Source organism: Epinephelus fuscoguttatus, linkage group LG13 (genome assembly GCF_011397635.1).
Source record: "Epinephelus fuscoguttatus linkage group LG13, E.fuscoguttatus.final_Chr_v1".
In the NCBI taxonomy this organism is placed as follows: domain Eukaryota; kingdom Metazoa; phylum Chordata; class Actinopteri; order Perciformes; family Serranidae; genus Epinephelus; species Epinephelus fuscoguttatus.
Genome location: NC_064764.1, coordinates 15876503 through 15896133, shown reverse-complemented (window position 1 = coordinate 15896133; position 19631 = coordinate 15876503). Strand labels below are relative to the sequence as shown.

Here is a 19631-nt window from a genome sequence, read left to right as displayed (position 1 = left end):
AGGAATATGTTAGCATAAAAGGAGCTTATAAACATAGATCAGCAGTGCTAAATCACAGAAATTACTACGAGAGCAATGTTGCTTACCTCCTCCATGGAGTACAACAGCAAAAAAGGCAAGGTACCCCACTCTTTATAGGTGGGGTACACTCAAAGGTGAATGTAGGGGTACAGAAACTGAGTATCAAACGTTCCACGCATGTCAGGTGATAACAACTGAAACCATCCATCCATCCATCCATCCATCCATCTTCTAACCGCTTATCGTCTTGAGGGTCATGGCGGGGCTGGAGCCTATCCCAGCTGACATTGGGCGAGAGGCGCAGGGCTGTAACATAGAGACAGACAACCATTCACGCCTATGGACAATTTAGAGTCATCACTTAACCTAGTCCCCAATCTGCATGTCTTTGGATTGTGTGAGGAAGCCGGAGTACCCGGAAAGAACCCATGCTGACACGGGGAGAACATGCAAACTCCGCACAGAAGGGCTCCCACACCTGGGATCGAACTGGGAACCCTCTTGTTGTTAGCGAGTGCTAACCACCACACCACCATGCCACCCACAACTGAAACCAATTTATATTATATTAATATTACAAATGCACGTTTTACTTTGTTACACATATTACCGCCTGTGTGACTGACCCAAGTACATTAACATAATATTATACAAATTACGTACGGTCTTCGTGCACTGACACGTGACGTAATTACATCATGTTGCATAACAAACATACTAATTTCAAGCAAAAGCCCAGCAGTAATTTTGTTGCCTAAACCTAACTGCAACCGCTGGACAACATTAACCATGTTACAGCGTCTTTCAGCTGTGCGTCAGATAGATGCACTGAAGGGTGCCTTGTGATTTGCTATGAGACTTCAAGTGGCGTGGCAAAGCGTCAGTATTTGACAACCTGGTAGTGAGAACAGGTTGCAATTATGTGAAGAGACTAGGGGTGGGGGGGAAAAAAAATCGATTTTTATGTGCATCGAGATTCTTTTTTGAACGATGCGAGCATCAATGTGGAAAACTCATAATTGATTTTAATTTTATGTTTATATTCATTTTTGAAATTACCGTAACTCCTCGACCATTCACGCTATCGACGCAATTCCAACGGATTCTGAAAGCTGAGAAGCGGAGCTTTCCAGTGATATACGGCATTACGGTAGTGACGTCATTACCTGTGGCTGAGGGGAGGGAAGTGAGCACAGCGGGAGGAGAGTGACAGCTGACAAGGAGAGTGCAAGTTGGAGTGTTTTAGCGGTGTTTTGGTGAGTTTTAGTGGAGATAGGGTGGCGTTTTCTTTGTAAATAATATTTAGTGTTGTAAATAATAGTATTTGTGGGTTTTTTAGAGCTTTTGAGGTTTTTTTATACCGTGTTTTTGAGTGTTTTTTTTGCCGTGTTTTCGTCGTGTTTTCACCATAGTTCGTGTTTTTATAGTTCATAGATAGTTAAAGTCATTTATAGTTTTGAAAATACTGGAGGAGAAATGTCGAGGAGGTCGAGGAGGGACAGGAGAGTCCCGTTGAGATTTATGGATGAGGAGGATGGACCAGAGGAGACTGGTGGAGTGTTGTCATCTCATCCACAGTAAGTAATAGGCCTACAGTTTGTATGCTCTGGATATGTATTCCCAGCTTTATTACAATAATGTTTTTCAATATCTAGTGTAAATTTTCTTATTGGCTCGTTTTATAATCGAAATCTTTGCCCTCGGAATTGAATCGAATCGTGACATGCCCAGAGATTCCCACCCCTATAAGGGACAATGTTTCTTTGAGTTAATGAAACACTACATTTATGTATGGCGCTGGATTCACAGGGAGGCAGTGGGGTGGATGGCAGACATACAGTGTGCAGGACTGTGACACCAGAATCCTGGGTTCATGTCCAGATGTCTGTCAGTGGTTATATCTAGGCGACAAAAACATTTTGGTTAAGGTAGGTGCTTTCATTTAAATGTCACTAAAGAAGATAACGATAACAAAATAATTCTGTTGTCACTAGGAATGGATACCTTATTGCAAGATTACCTGTTTTTGAGGAAAACAAATGAAATATATTGTCAGTGAACATTTTGATATGTTCTAGATCAACATTTTTGCCATTTGCCAGGTCATTGTGCTAATAGAAAACACAATTCACTCAGCATGATGTTTTTTTAAATGTATTTTGCTGTTTCAAATTAGACTTCTATAAATGTAATTTCTAGGAGACAGGGCTTACATAAAGCACCTCTATAATGTCCCCCTTTTAAGGTGCATTGAACATGTTTTACAATGGCTGTTTCAAATGAACACCATATGAAACATTTCGATCAAGACTATTTATAAAGTTTGAAAAGGTTTTGACCCAACAGTGTATTTTTCACTGCTGGATACATTTCCTCACTGTCTCCTAATGTACATCAGCTCTTCTTATTTATGGCAAAGTGAAGTGTGAAAATGCTCACTGCAGTGAGTGACATGGCCAATTTTCGGTAATTAGGCCTTTCTCCAGGGACTGTGCTGCTTACCTGCCCACAGTAGTCTAATGGTGTCCATTAACACCATTGGCATTGCCAGTGAGTCCACCAGCCTGGCACTGGCACTGACATGGCACAGACCCGGCATTGGTGGGCAGAAAAAGACACTGGAACTGATCCAAAACCAGCCAACATGGAGGAAATATTAAACTGAGCCAGCAGAGCAGAGAGGATGAGATTGGAAGAGGAGTAGGGAAGGATCAGCATGAAGCCTTCCCTCGCTGTGTTGGACAGGATAGTCAATCAATAAAATCTTCTGTTACATTTTCATATTAATCAATGTCCATTTTCTCCAATTTGGCACAGATTGAAATCACACAATAGGATTCATTAAATGCTTTGTGCTGGGTTTTTTGTATCTTTAGTATGTAATACCATCTAATATACACGATTTAATTTACTTAAAATGTTCAGGCTATCTGGAATAAACAGAAAGGGAACTGGGCAGGTAGTATAAGCAGTGAGTTCATGGCCTGACAAAGAGGACCATCTAATAAAACTCAAATTTAAAAAAAAATTCTGGTTAAGGTGTATTCTAAAACTAAGACACATTTACAGCCACGAAGTATCATAATAACATTCATAAGAAACTGTCCTCAAAAATATTGGTATTGATCAAAATGCCGAGGGGTCAAGCTGTAGATACGACTAGTAAACTGTCAAATACTTTTTCAACCCGTCTCCCTCTTCTCTGTTACTCTTGCTGAACAGTATGTCTGTCTTTTTCCCTGTGTCCTCCATTTTACTCTGCAAATCTGATTTTACTATTCCCCAGCTGTCAGTCATGCACAGTATATGGATTTTTACAGATGACATTTCTATAATGCTGCCTTGAAATCTTAGGGAAAATACATATCTCTCTCCCTAAAAACCTCACTTATAGGCTAATCCTGGTTTCAGGAAGCACATATAGCCATTACGTTTTAGAATATATTCTCTGGCACACTAGGAGTTCCCACTCCATTAACATGACCTCAGCAGCTCATTGCTTCTACCTCTCCTTGCATATGTCAATGGATTTTTGGTTGGTGAGGCGAGGAGACCAGAGTGCGTAAAGATGTGTACTCAAGTAGTAAAATAGGGATTTAACATTGAAGTTACTACATTTACACATTAACTCAACACATTTACAGTTAATATATATATATATATGTTAATTGTGTGTGTGTGTGTGTGTGTGTGTGTGTCTTGTAGCGATGAACTTGCTGATAATTATCACCCAACTCTGCAGGTCACTTTCACTGATCTCATCAATCTGTTTCCAGCAAAAAGCTCAAATGAACTCATTTTACACTCCTGCTCAGCACCACATAGCAGACAGACACATTTTGCTACTAGCTGGTAAACAAGGTGCAGCGTTCATAAGCTAAATTTCCCTCAGGAGTTGGTGGAGACCAAAACAGAGCTACAAGGAAAGAAAATATTGGACTTACAGTTAGTGGGTGGCCAGAAACATGACCCCAAATCAATGCTTATGTTTGCTTTATATTGACTATACTAAGGGTTATTTGTTAATGATGCGTTAATAGCTTGTTGCGTTGCACCCAACAGCCAAAAAGTCAATTAATGCTGCTTTAAGGCATTCTTAAAACTGGACACTCTTTATGTTGTTAATAAGCAGCACCCTCCGGGACTGAAAAATGAAGCCAACATTCAATAGCCAAAAGCTGCAGTTCCTCAAATAGCCACATGAGGCTCTCTCCAACAGCAAGCCCATAGACAACTATGTCAAAATGGTCAACTGTGCGGGGGTTGAATTTTTCATATAACTCAACTGTTCAAGTTTTATTTAGGCTTAAAGTTATGCATAATTAAGGGTTGGGCTACTTTGAGTGGTAAGCTGTCTGCACAGTCTACGAGTCATATCTGCCCCTTGCTCCTCTGAATTTGGTCTTGCCAATATGGCGAAGGCTAATATGCCGAAGTACACAAACCACAAAACAATACTGAGTTTGTCAATAGAACTTTTTCTCTCTGAAATACATATGATACTTAAATAATGCTTTGACATGCTGAAATCGAATGTATTTTCCCAGCTACAGGGAAACTTGTTAGCCTTCCAGTCCTTGATGTATATTGTGGTGCCGATTGTGGGCATGGATTTCAGAGTGTGATGCTTTGTGCTATGTCTCTGTTTTTTTAAGCATCAAAAATGATTTCATTACAGTTTTACAATGGCTCCTGTAAGCATTAGAGATATAGCAGTTGGCATTTAGTCTAGAAGTGTTTCTTTGGCTCTCAGTTCATTTATGAACAGCATAGGTTATTACATTTTTTGACAACTTTAAAGAATATTTTATACGCCATTATGTTCGGAGACGTTCTATTTGCAACAGAGCACCTCACCCACACAGAGACACAAAGTAACTGAATAAAGAAGAATTTTCGTTTTCCTTCCTTTGTCATAGTTTTTGTATACATCAGCATCACAATAACGTTTATTGCGTTTATAGTAGGTTTTTACTTACATTTGTCTGCTGAAAGACTATTCCGTTGCCGAGAGCATCGTTTTGTATTTTTCACCTGTGTTGTATTTTGACTCTGCCAGCACGGGGATCTCATATCAGAGATGGTTTTATTAACTCTTGGGTGTCACGATACACCCGTTTGGCTTGATCCAAAACAGATGTTACATTGTGTCACTGCGGTGTGTCCTACGACAGCTCTCCGGGGGATGAGTGGAAGTAGAGGAGCATTTAGTTGTGTATGACAGACGCATACATGCACACACAATGAAAACCTCAGTGAGCAGATGCTTGGACAATCTCTGTCAACCACGCTCCATCAGAGGTGTACTGGCTCATAACTGGGGAACAGACAGATTCAAAAAATGTCCCTTCCTCCTTTTCCTTTGCTTGCCTTGATCTTCAGGGTACATTCACAGATATAAATATCACTTTTTGTTGCTTTGACATTGTAATTCGCAAATGATGATACCAAGACATTGAAACTACTATCTTCTTTGATGTACACTCAGTTGTAATAACTAGCTATCCCAGAGCAATGATGTTAATGGAGATTTACTCAGGAAATATTGTCACTGATAGAGATTTGTGTTGGCATAATGAGCCCCCCAAGGACCACTTACAGAGCTCTAAGTGGACATTCATGACTGACTGACACTTAAAACTCAGTCGTTATCCGAGTAGAAGAATACGCTATGATTTGTCAGAAATCAGTGTCAGTATAAAGCATGTGGGCTCCGCAGCTTAACATTTAAGATCTAAGTCAATGGCTGCTCAAGGACAAGTTTAAAGAGCAGATTTTGGGCGACTGATTTTTGATGACTCATAGCATGTGAGAGAAATGATAGGCTTTAAACAAGCCTCTTGAGTCTAGTGTTGTTGTTGTTGCCAGCTAACACACTCTCCCTGAATACCAATTGTTTTCTTATACCTACTTCATAATGCAGTGCAGCCACACATAATTAGGACATAAATGTATTTTCACACATACTCTGCATTTGGCACATTTGACAAGGTGACTGGATAGGCTCCATGTAATATTTATGGATTTTTGAAAATGCAACAGTATCCGTGTCTACTGTCTATTCCCTAATGTTGTCGCAAGTGTTGGTAAAAACATTTTTTTTAATTTAGTGGTGTTATGCTGGCATCACACTGAAGGTAAATTCAGGAAGCCATGTCTGCTTCTTTTCACTGTAAATCACTTGTCGCTGGGAGAGACACTCTCCTCCTGAATTATTAAATCTACTGTCCTTGAGAGCAAGACTAAATATTGTCAAGGATGGCAATATTTTCCAGGGTAAAATTGCTTTGTTTTTTAACACTACCTCGGAGGTAAGAGTCAAAAGATAATGATATTATTATGTTGTAGCAAGATTAATATGACTGTGTATTAATCTCTGGGAAATTGCAATACCAAAGCTCTCATTTACATTCATATAAACCACACCAGGATAGTGATTAATGTTTGCCACTATGAAATACATATTCTCATGGCATGAGAAGAATTGAAGAAAGGCATAGGATTTTTTCTGGATTATATCTCTTGAACAGGCTCGGTCATAGGCAGAAGAAGAGCATTTTGTTAGTGAGATTGAGGTAAAGCTGCGGATGGGAGAAAGGGATGGCAGGGGAGGGAATGGACTGTTGACAGCAATCTGACTGCAATCCATCAGTCTCCAAATTGTTTCGCAAGTGGCAAAAATGTTGCTCCTACTGTATACGCCGCCACGCTCATAAATATTCATCTGAGAAACTCATTTCTGCTAATATAAAAAAATGTCTAAATGAACAGGTTTATGACTGATATTTCAATTTCCAGTGTGAAAATAGGACTTTTTGTGTGTTGACAGATTGCTAATGGTTGTATTTTCCTCTTGCCTCTTTTTCCCATTTCAGTTGTGCTGCTGGATACAACGTCTGTGCTTGGAGAGCTTGGATGGAAGACGTATCCTATAAATGGGGTAAGGAGGGCAACCTTTCTCCCAATTATTGCCTTCGCTCTAACTGCCCAGCGTGCCTTGTTCAGAATGCATGACCATTTCTGCATCAATTAGATCAATTATATTGATTTGAACAAGTCAGAATGGATGGTGGCGGTCTGTTTCGTATTCACATCCTTGTTTTTGTTCAGACTCCTCTATTCCCATGGGAAATACTGTAACTTGGAGACAGATAATGAGTCAAGGTCCCTAAGGACGCTTTCCTGGTTCTGTTCAATCTTCGTCTACCAATTCCTGTTTCGTCTGTGTCCCTTTAGGGCCACAGAAATATTTTACTGACTCTTAAAATGTTAGCCAAAGGAGAGCATATAGAGTGACCAGTAATCAGTCCAGCCCATGCTCACAAAGCTAACTGCACACTGCAAAAACCTGCATGTCCTGTACTGTATTTTGTATTTTGGCCAGTCAAAAAAGGAGTATTTCCATTTTGTTCTGGCAGTTACGTAAGTGCCTCCAGCTCCTTAAAAGTAGCTTGTCCAGCTGAAAATCAAAAAAAACTTTTGAAATGGCAGCAAGTGCCAAACTGAAGGTATCATAATAATGAAATATAGATGTGCTGACAACAAACTGTGACATCCTCAGATCAAAACCTTCATGTTGCATCAAAACCTCTCCCTCTCTGTGCTGTCAGAGTACCCGCGGGACTGATTGAAAATGTCTTCTTGTTATATACAGTGAACAACAAAGGCAGAATTGGCTGACTTCCACCTCTTTGTTCATCTCCATTGTCTCGATTTTGTCTCCATACTTGTTAACTACGGCACAGCCCATTTCAAGATGGAGACAAATCACAGGATAGAGGCAGAGGCTATCCAACCATTTCCATGTCGCTGAGACTGCATTCAGTCCTTGTTTGGCCATGTTTGACTCCCCATTTTCCTAGGATATAAGGGTAACCAATCTGTGGTTTATTGTCAGGAAAGTGCCTGGGGCTTTGACCTTCTTTTATGTAGTGTCTTTCAAAATGTCAAGTGCAAAGTGTTTAACTTAATGAGGGTACTGCTTGTGGTTGCAATTTCAATATATGTCATACCTTATCAGTTAATAAAACAGGGCTGAGGTGTAGTCCAAAGCTGATCACTAACTTTATGGCAACATCACACTTCCTGTTATCACCTTAAGCATGACGAGTACTGTGCCAAAATTCTGTACATCCAAAATAGAAAAAGAATCAGTAAAAATCAGATTTTTTTAACATGGTCAATGCCTTTTTCACTGCAAAATTATTGGACATACTGCTAATATGTTATATTTTCTTTTTCATTGCAACATAAACGTACCAAGGGCTGGGGCTTCAAAGTACTACTTACTAGTTGTTTAGGGCAACACACGGAAAGTACACAGATGGCAATTTAGGTTCACTGAGAGCGAAACGTTCAAGTAGGGATTGATGTTGAAGTGTGACATTTTACTGTTCTAGATACATAATTACCCGAAAGGAAGCCATCTGTGATACCTCATGGTAAAGATGTAGACTCAAGTCACATGACTTGGACTTGAATCAGACTTGAGTCACAAATTTTATGACTTTAGACTCAAACTGACAAAATTAAAGAAGGCTTGCAACTCGACTTGGACTTTAACACCAATGACTCATGACTTCACATGGACTTAAGCCTTTTGACTTGAAAATACCGTCCCCCGAGCCCAAAAATGATAAAGTATGTTATTTAAATAGTGTGCCACAAATCAATTAATTTCCTGAATCAACTATAATTAATGCTAATCAGTCCCAGTCAATCCACCCAATCAAATTACAGGTAAGAGCCATAGAAAATGGATGATATGTTACTGAGCGCCAGTTTGAAAAAATGATTCTAGAGATAATTTCATTCATGCACAAAAACGACATGCGGGATAACAAAAGATGAATTGTAGTCTGCAAAACATGGGGATAAAAATTGCAGATGAGAGACACAACTACTTTTTTTGACAAATAACTACAAAATTTAAAAAGTTATCATGATTTTTGTAGATTTAATATATTACTCTTTTCTTAAAATAGCATTACACTTGGTGAAGAGCACATTATGACTCGAAACTTAAAGGACTTGGGACTTAACAAATAAATAAATAATGACGTTTTGATCTGGGGTTGTTAGGGATCAGAAAAACAGAAGCAGCTACTGATGCCTGTTGTGTTCTTGGGTAACTGCAAAGTGGACCGAAGGGTCTAGTAATTGCTCTTCCTCTTGTTGAAGTTGTGTTTAAGTGTTTTAGAGCCCTGGCAGTGACTACAGCTTCGTGCCTTTTTTTCCCTTTTGGAGCTATGCAGTGTTTCCTCCATCCTCCACTATCGTTACAACTCCACACTTACTCTCTGTGGGTTTTGACTTTAAATGATCCTCTGCTGGAAGATCCCTAAGGTCCCCCAAGCCCTTCTCTGTCTCTCTATCTCTCCCTGCAAGGCCCTTGGTGGCCCATATCAGGGTTATGGAGGTGATTACATCATGTAGGTCGTGGTGACAGCCGCCCACAGCGTTCAGGAAGAGGAGAGAGGGAGGCTGCTGCCTCCATGATTAAGCTGTCAGCCCTCACCCATCCTCACTCATCCACTATCCTCCGATTTACCATTAATATTTAAGGCATCGAGGTGAGAGGGCCTGAGGGAAGGTGTGAAGATCTGGGAAGGTAAAATAGTTTAAATCCCCCTCACTACCGGGGAGCCAGCAAGAGGAAGTCAATCCCCACCATATTAGACACAGCCTGGTATCAGGCCGATACAGCAGCACACCATGTAGCTGCCTATCACAGTCGCACACTGGTTCTAGTTCCGGATATAAACTGCTGTCAGTCAGTCCTGCCCAATGCACATCTTAAAATAATTTCATATGCAGTAACTGCTCCAACATGATTACCCGATGATGAGTTTGCCAGGAATATAGCTGGTCGTATGATATGAATTTGAAGGTGAAGTGGAAATTGGGGTGTATATTTATGGATGAGTTTTTATCAAAAGCCAGTAAACAACTCTTGTAAAGAGAGGAAGGTGAGTGGTTTTGTAGAAGAGGAAGGTTAACCACAAGTACATAGTGGTGGTCTGCCAGCATTACAACACAGGACACTGTGGCATTCTGCATAATCCTGACAACAACAGTTTTGAGGTGTCGTTGAGCAATACACAGAAACCTATAGCTTCTTTCTCAGTGTCAGATATTATGGAGAGGAGGATCAGCCAAATAACCAAAATGTGAAATCTATTTGAGTCAAGAGAATGGAAAGTGTTCAGTTGCAATATCAAGAGAAAAGTCATACACGTTCTACACTAGTGGTTTTCAGAGTCTGACACTATGCACCTCTGGTAAATGGTTACCTTTTTTTTTTTTTTTTTTTTTTTTTTTTTAACACAGGGCTCCGCTTTTCTCTGCGGTGCCTTTTGATTTTTTTTTTCTTTTACTTTCCTTCTTTTCACTTTTCTTTCTTGGAAGCCAAATTTCCCTAGTGCAGGGGCACAGTTAACCATTTTGTGCCTTGAAGGGGTGAGAAGGGCCTCAGAGAGCTTACACTATTTTTTGTACAAAGTCCAGTCTTTCAATCAATTTATACATTTAGTTTTCAGTCAGTCCCACTCTCCCCCCATCTACAACACCACTGGCTTTGAAGGATAAACAGGAATTCTAACAATGCAATGGAGTCAATAAGTTAGCTGTGCGCTATAACTTAAAAATATGGTGTGTCTCAAATCACATACTTCCGTTAGTGTACTTCTATGTGGTATATTGTGTGCACTATGTACTCATTGGCATAGTGCGCAAATTGGACAGGGTAGTGTTGTCTCAAACCAAACACGGCCGTTGTGCACTCACCAGAATCGACGACTGCAAATTAGCTAGTTAGTAAACTAGCATTAGCATTTGCTTTATCGTTTGCGGTACCAAATCATTACAGACTGCTAAATTAGCCCAATAAACATACTGCTGGCTTATACCTGACAACAGTATAGTGGTGCTTAGTGCAAAAACACGTGAATTTGTACAATGCAGCGACGTTCATGGTCGCAGTCCTCGGCTGCCATTTCCAGTTTGAAAAGTGGCCCCTCCCCTTCCGCTACGTAGCCAAGATGGCGACCATTGACTGCCAGAAGTGTCCATAGTTTGACACTCAACTTTCTGACTGTTTTGAGTGCACCATCCGGGTACTCATAGTGCCCTGCATTTTTTCATACTTACCAGTGTGAACGCACTTATGCACTCAAAATAATAAGTGTAAGTACAGAAGTATGCGATTTGAGACACAGCAATAGTTTTAGCCTATATTTGTTTACATGTTGGCAACTTAACACCATTAACAGTATGCGGAATTAGCTATTAACATTTTCTGTTTGCATTGTACCAATAAATGTGCAAACAGCTATCACTGAATTGATTAATTACTGAAACAAAAATTAATATGATGATTCTCAGGCAAGTTCTGTAGTTGTAAGGAATGCAGAGGATGCAGATTTATGGACATTTATTTGAGATGCACAACTTTTTGTTTTTGTATGAAATACCCAACTTACATTCCTACAACAGCCAAGTTTGAAGCACAATAAAATATTTATTGGGAGTGGGTTACTACATTAAAGTTAATTGTGAGTACAATTACAGAAATCTGCTGCCAACTAGGCCCCATGCTGCAATATTACATTTCCCTAAAAACTAACTAAAATGTAAAACCATTGAAAATCATTTCATTTCTGCATCAGAAAACTCAAAAAATGCTTGTTTTCTGTGCTAGGGCTGGCTTAACAGGGTTAAAACTTCCTACAGTATAAGCAAATTTGTGATTGTATTTGACACATGTAGAATATGCAACGTCTTTGCTTCTCTTTGCCTCTTCGTGCTCATCTTTGCATTTGAGAGAAACTGTTGATTTGATAAAAGGTTCAGTAATATTAAGCTGTTGGTGTGGGTAGTGTAATAGTTCATTACCAGTGTTGGATTGTGAATTCTTCGCTATGTGCACACTTATGTGTAATTATCACGGTTGCCTGGGAATAGTTTTCATTAAAGTGGAAATTACAGGGAAAGACTGAGACGCTTCAATCAATTAATTAATTGTGCTTGGTCCCCCCCATTACTGGAATGCATTCCCTGTAGGTCCACCTCCCAGGCATCTTCAGCACACTGGAAAGCTGCAAACAGATGTTTACACACTGTAAACACGATCATACGTCTTGGTCATGCCCAGCCTTCAGTGCAAGGTGCCTTTTGATTATTTTATACCTGCTCTGCTTGGAAGGTAAATAGACCTGTTTCAATAGGCCCACAAGGGAAAACCATGCCAGGAGGACTGTTGTTATGTTTGTTAATGACTTTACTGAATGTGGGAATATCCGCAGAGTTAGAAAACACATTCACCCTCAAAGGTTTTACTCATTAGATTTCTGCATATTGAACAGCAACTGATCTATACCATGTCTTTCAAGGACTTTGACTCTGCAAACTTTTTCCTCAAGCAGAAGTTAATAATTGTGTGTGCTTGAGAACGCCAACGGCAAGCTGATACTTCAGTGGAAAAGATGTTGAGAGGTTGTTTTCGTGAGGCAAAGATGTGTGTCTCTATTCTCAGCCTTTCTCTCCATGTTCTGAAATGCTGAATAGTGATGAAGAACAGGGCGTCGGAGGGGTGAATGAGAGAGAGACAGCAGAGAGGAGAAGGAAAAGAGGGTTGATTTGGCGTCTGCATGCAGCCACAATAAGCTCCACTCAGAATGGGCAGACACACTGCTGAAATATGCATGAGTCATTTCCCAGTGGTGGGTATGGGGGGGAGAAAGCGAAGCAAGACAGAGGAGCAGTTTATTTATTAAATTACATGAAACAGCTTTAAGGGATTAAGAATGCCTAATGTTGCCTTTTGTTTTCACTCATTGACATCATAATGCAAACTGAGCATAGGCAGGTTGGACGACAAAGAGCGATGGTTGTCCATCATAAAGGGAGGGAATAATCCTATTTTTATCTATTGTCAGAGATCCCAAGCAGCCAATAAGTCAGATCTACCGGGGGCGTATAAACACAGCGTTATGTAAGCGGGGAGCACAACGCTGGCACACTGGTTTACTGCTGCCAGAACACTGCTCAGTCAAATATTAGGCTGTGCAACCTCGGTACCTCACAAGTGCTCTGCTCAGAGCAAGACATTTGTTAGAGAGTGTGTGTGTGTGTGTGTGTGTGTGTGTGTGCATGCATATGTGTTTTTAAAGAGGTGACAGAGTGCAGATTATATTTCAGCTACCTGTAACATGGAAATGATAGAGGTTTTTGAATGAAACTGAGATTGAAAACAACCTTTCAAAGAAAATCTTTTGTAGAACAAGTCTGATGCAACAGTAGGGTTGGATGCCTTTAACATTTTAACTGATACCAGTGCTGGTTCCAGTACTTTGAATGTGATACTGGAACCCATGATCCCTTTATTCAATATTTTACTTTCTCTGTATTAACAAAAATTTAATTTTTGAAAAAGCTGCAGGGAGACATACCTCTGTCTCCATCTGTCCTTCAGCTTGTGTTTGTATTTGTGTGTGTGTGTGTGCATGTGTAATAGTGATGCTAGGCTATTACAAAAAGAATACAGCACAGAAAATAGGCTAGCACATCTGGCATTCTCACCCAGATGCGCTCAGAAGTACTGAAATTTGACAGGGATGAATTGGTGCTCAGTAGTACTGATGTTATTTGGTCGGTACCCTTAAAAGTATTGAGTGCGGTACCCTATGCAACAACACTTTTAGTCTTATATATTCCAAATAGGTCATTTTAAGTGCATTTAAATACATTTAGTTGCTAATGACGTACCCCTTTGCTAAAATTGCATGAAGTTTCAATATGTTCTTGTACCAATCTGGTTGCCATAAAGCCCCCAAATCCAGGACAGGCATCTACACAGAGATTTAAAACCTCTAATTAATTGCAATTGTGTCCATTAATACACAATAAGTAGTGATTTATTGCATAAAAAAAACCAAACAAAAAAAAAACATTCATTGTCTTTTCCTAATTAACAAAATGACTCAGCCTTGTTGTATAATAACTTAGCAATTATTAGAATCCTACTTGGAGCGGTTAGTGTTGTGTTACCAGTGCTGTTTGCCAATGTTCCTAATAGTGCAATTTTGGAGGAATCATTTAAAAAATTTTCATATATTCCTCTGTGACATCGCGCTCCACTGTTTTCCAAAAACTACATCATTTACTCCCTGTTGTTTAAATGGGACGCTGTAGCAGCAGAAACAAATGGACTTGGGATTGACAGGCTGGGGATGCAAAGTATCATATTCACACAGTTTTGGATGCCAAATCGTTTATGATTTTTCCTGCTGTAACTTTGACTTTTATCATGCAGCCTCCCACTGTGTTATTGTGTGATGATGCGCCATGATAATACCCAGCTTTCTTTATCATTCTCCCAGTACAACAAGAGTAAGCTCAGGCAGCCGCTAGTTGACATAAATTCCTCTGAACAAATCGGTCTGTCAGTTTTGGGGAAAGTTTTCAGAGGATTGCCGTCAGATTCAGGCTTTGAGTTTGGGGGCATTGGGGGGGTTTTGGCAGGAAGAGACAGGGCTGGAGAGAGAGAGAGAGAGAGAGAGAGAGAGAGAGAGAGAGAGAAGGAGACACAGAGGAAGATAGGAGGCCATGTCGGCAAGTGATTGGATATAACTCGAAAGTAAATGAGATGACTGACACACCAAACACACATTCAAGTGCTTACACACTCGTGAAGGCATTTGCACGCCCTCTCAAGCCTCTTTACTTTCCCCCAATGCTAATCCTTAATCTTTTTATTGCAATATTTAACCACAGTAATTGATTGCAACTACGCGACCTGAGGCTTATCTCAAAGCACTTCCTCCATCCCTAATACTATTAGCCTTGAGAGTGAGCTCCGAACAACAGAGAGGAGGAGAGAGAGGGAAATCTGTATGTCAGTGTCCTTCATAGCTCAGATAAACTTCTCTAAGGCGTGCTGCTGAGAGATGGCCAGCAGCGCTGCAAGAAAGAAAGAAAAAAGAGGGGGAATAATCCAGAATCACTCCACTTCTCCCCATGGAGGCTCTAATATAAAAAAGGTATGATGATTTAGCACACCAGTGTTCGTCTCGGGGACCTCTGCCATAACCGGGCTTAAGCAGTGCCGGGGGATTCCTTAATTGGCTTGTTTCTTGTCAGGGACACACCGAGGCCAATATCTAATGCGCTCCCACTCGGCATCTCGCTGACAGGAGACTGTCTTGGAACATACTCTGACAGCTTTTTGGGCTTACCCTCACCGTGTGAGGAATACAGTGAGGCTGACTTAGAGAAAGAGTACGAAAGCAGGGGGGGATCGAGGCAGTGGATGGATGCAAATGGAAAGAAGAGGAGAAAGTAGAGGGAGGGAAGAGTGAGGAGGTTATTAGCGCCTTGCTGAATGCAGGAGCTGAATACATGAATACGGGAAGTAGCAGAGAAAATAGAATATGTGGCCGCTGTAAGACAGGCAGAGTTTAGACAGGCAGACTTGTGTTTCTGTTGAAGAGTGAAAAGCTCTGGAAATCTTAATAGAACATTATGTTTCAGAAAGCAACAGGTCAATAGTTCAGTCTAAATAAAGAATTATTTAAAGATAAGATTTCTAGACAAACAGTACATCCATATTAACACGTCTACAGTGGTCCAGTACAGAATATTATAAATTAATACGATTTGAAAAATGCAGTTTGAGACAGATACTTTCTGAAGTAGGTCTGCAAACATTTTTACAAAGTGGAATGCCAAACTTTACAGCATTGCCCCCTAGCATTTCCAAGTGGTATTGCTGTAGGTGACATGTCGCAAAGACAACTGGATTGCTTTGCGTTTTCCTCAGACCCTAGCAACTGGGCCATCTTTCTTTTGCCTAGAGTTTCCATTGTTACTGTAGCTGTTCTACCATCTCACAACAGATAGCTACCATGATAAAGAAGACGCTATCCTTTTTCTCTTTTGTTTGTGTAATGGCTGATGCACTTCCTTTGTGCCATAAATGATGCCCAAATCATGTATAAATGAGGTTGGGAGATTATACCTGTGACAGACAGAACTGCAAAGTGAAAGGGGGCTTATATGGAGCCAATCTAAACTCCAATGGTGCCATTATTCTATAGCCTTTAAATTGTGCAATCAATATGCGGCGGAGGCACAGCGCACCTTCGCTTCGCCAACTGGGTGTGGCCAGGCGGATTTTGTAAGTTTGGCACACCGTGCGCCCTGGCGCAGCTACTCCTCTTTCCCACCTCCGTCCCTCCTACCGGCGCAAGTCGGACAGAGGGAGGAGAGAAGGCGTGGAGTGGGTTTTACACACATCACACCAATCAAATGAGCCCCTCTCCTCGCCCTTATATGCGCCGCGTGAAGGCGTAATGAGAGTTTACTCAATTCGCCATGACAGAAGAGAGCAGCAGCGTCAGACAGCCAAACGTCAGGAGGAAACTAATGTTTTGGTCCGGGAGGTCCAAGCTCGCAGTGTCCGAATATACGGAACTGCGAGCAGACCTCTACGGGCTGATGATGCAAAGGTAGCCTGGAGGGAGGTCACCACAACTGTAAATCAGTGTTAGGTTTCTCTCGTGCACATGCGCTCTCTCTTTCTCTCTCGCAGTCTCACTCTGTTTCTTTTCTTTTGACTTTTCTAAGATGACAGATGCTGAATATATACTCCCTATCTGATGCTGTGGCTGTTTGTGGTTGGCTCAGAGGGATGTGAACTCATTAGTTTGCAGCTGTGTTAATCAAATCAGGTTGGGTTTCCATTACGCGTGCCAAACGGTGCCAATCCCCTTTGATCTGACATCAGATGTGACGGGACAGTCGATATAGAGATACATTTATGTGCTGATTGCAGATAGTTGCATTGAATAGTGGTTTTTTTGGGGTATTTATTGCATTGTTAATGTGCCTGACATTCTGGAAACCTGCCTGTGAGGTTTTGGTGACGCGTGCACACTGTCCGCTGATCAGCCAAACTTCGGCTTACACCGGCTGCGCTCCAGCTGCGCTGACAGTAGACGTGGTTTCAGTTGGCGAGCTGTTAGCGCACCTTCGGCGAAGCCTTTTGGCACGAAACTGTCACTGCGCCAAGCTGGATCTGTCGACACCTCCCCCTGCTGCACCGCCACACCCATCTCAGCGCACCTCGGTTTGCCAAACTACCAAACTGAGCGTGCCTCGGGTTGTGCTGCTCGAAACTAGCTCTGCGCGGGGTTCGCCACCCTGCGCCACCCTGCGCTGGGAAACTAGAGCCCTGGGTGAGAGACAGGGTACACCCTGGACAGGGCTGACACATAGAGACAGACAACCATTCCCACTCACACCTATGGGTAATTTAGAGTCACAAATTAACTACAGTAACCTGCTTGTCTTTGGAGGAAGCTGGAGTACCTGGAAAAAACCCATGCTGAACATGTAAACTCCACACAGAAGGGCTTCCCCACCCTGGGTTCAATGCGCAATGCTTACTACTGCACCACCACACCATGCTCTGGTAAAAAAAAAACAAAAAAAAAAAACCAACACAATACAACCAGCATAAGTATTTCTCCGTTGAGGCTCATTGTTGTCCTGGAAACACAGAGTGGGATTCTTGTACTAAAAAGTCTGTAACTTTTGTCTTATGTTCACTTCAGCGGAACTTTAGAATACATAGTTTTGCACAAACAGCAAGGAAAAATGACCAAATCAAGTCATGCAAAACGCTCCATTTTTGATACTCCACAAATGCCAAAATGTGGCCTGAAACAGACTTGGTAAGGCTTGTGTTTTTTTTAGCTGAATGTTTTTTTTTCTTGTGAACTTGCAGCCCCTGTGGGCCGGTTAAGAGGAGTGAAGATTTAGCAGTCAATGACAGTATAAAACAATCAATAAACAGGTTTTTCAGCAATTGTGAATCAACACAACCACGAAAGGTTCTTGAGCATACAGGCATACATGCGCACACAGAATATTTGACAGATTGGTCCATTGGTGTTTGACATTAGCACACTTGCATCTAATTGACATTACTGCCCTAACTAACCCAAAGGCCAAAATGAGACTCGGCTAATGTTGTCAGGATGCTCTTTGCAAGCTGGTGTCAGCAAATGGTAGTTAGAGAGAGAGGCACCACTCTATAAAACTATTCTTTGATTGTGTTTTTTAAACTTTTCAGCAAGACCAAGAGTTGTGGTCTTATCTGGTGAAGTGATCAGCTGATCGTGGTACTGCATTTGCTTACTTGGAATTTCAAAGTTAAGCTTTTGTATGCATTGTATCATCATTTTAAGCTGATGCACTTTATAGATCTGAATCAGGGCCTGCAGTGTTCCGAGCAAGTAGCTTATGAAGATGAGATGTGATCAGAGGAGCACATATTTATTCTTTACTGTGAAGTATAAGTCCAGTGTTGAGGCTGTTAGCCCTGAGGAAAGATAAATCCCCAAGTGTCAAGTGTAATTTTAATGATGGAGTAGGGATAGAAATCCCTTCCTCTATCTTTTCTCTAATTGTCTTTGTCCATCTACCCTTTCTGCTCCTCCTGTTGTCCTCTCCTCTCTGTGTCTCCCAATTCCCTCTACCCTCCCATGATTTGACCACCCTTATCCCTTCCCCTCCTCCCCTCATCCTACCATTGCTGCATATTGACGTCAATGCACTGGAAGGGAACAAAACTAGGTGTGTGTTTGCTTTAAGATGAGCCGACAAATGCTGGCAGAAAACTCCTGCTCTAAATGCATAGCCAAACGGATACAGACAGTGAGAAGGATAGAGAGGGGGAGAGAGACAAAGACAGCAGGACAGGCAGAGGTTAAAGCCTGGAAACCATTCATTTTTTATAGGTAGTTAGACAAGCAGTTACACAGTTATACCGGTATTCAAGCAGTCAATCATGCGTTAGTACGAACAGGGAGATAATCAGAAGTTATATATTCAGACAGTAGGGCAGCCATTAAGACAGATAGTCATCGTCAGTCATATACATCCACACAATAGAAAATGGCTCTTCAGGGCTTTCTTTTTTATATCTTAGCAAAGTGTATACAGTGTTGTAAAGGAAAAGTTCACCCCAAAACCATATTTTTGCTGTAGTGCTGTTTATCAGTGTTTTGGAGTGAGCTGCCAAGTGTTGGAGATATCAGCCATAGATGCGTCTGCCCTCTCTCTTATAAAGGAACTGGAAGGCACTTGGCTTGTGGTGCTCAATGCATCAAAACAAAAAACAAAAAAACATTTAAAAGGCTCAACAATAATGTTTCTTTCCTCAAGATAATCCACAGACCTTGCTGTGAGCATCTTCATGTAGGTACTAGTTTCTTCCTGCTGATCAATGCGCAGTAAGAATCCTGCATCTACTACTGGACAAGAGACTAGTGTTCATGACAGCAAGAGATGTAAACATTACCGTTGTCCTCGACTAAGCTGTAACGTAAGCTAGCTCAGTAAAACTCTACAAACTCTCTTATCTCTGGTTGGGTGGTTTGTGGAAGACCACTACAGTGATATTGTTGGTGGGTGTAGTTTGGTAGAAAGAAAATTCACAACAAGGTCTGTGGATTATCTTGAGTAACCGGGTCATGATTTCTGCAAAAGAGACAATCAGTACGTTTACATGCAGCTTGAGAAAATCGAATTATTGGCTTAGTCCGACT

General features: G+C 41.1%; 1 protein-coding gene across 2 annotated transcripts in view; it reads left to right on the top strand.

Annotated features, from left to right (window-relative positions):
- Positions 1-19631, top strand: part of LOC125900283 (ephrin type-A receptor 6-like) — a 231306-nt gene that overhangs the window by 9370 nt on the left and 202305 nt on the right. The window contains exons 1-2 of one of the 2 annotated variants that reach the window (XM_049595193.1): positions 1496-1598; positions 6897-6961. In XM_049595193.1, the coding sequence (XP_049451150.1) occupies positions 1547-1598; positions 6897-6961 (117 nt within the window). In that variant the 5' untranslated portion in view covers positions 1496-1546. Of the gene's footprint in view, positions 1-1495; positions 1599-6896; positions 6962-19631 lie in introns of those variants that run through there. The other variant, XM_049595194.1, reaches the window with a different exon arrangement.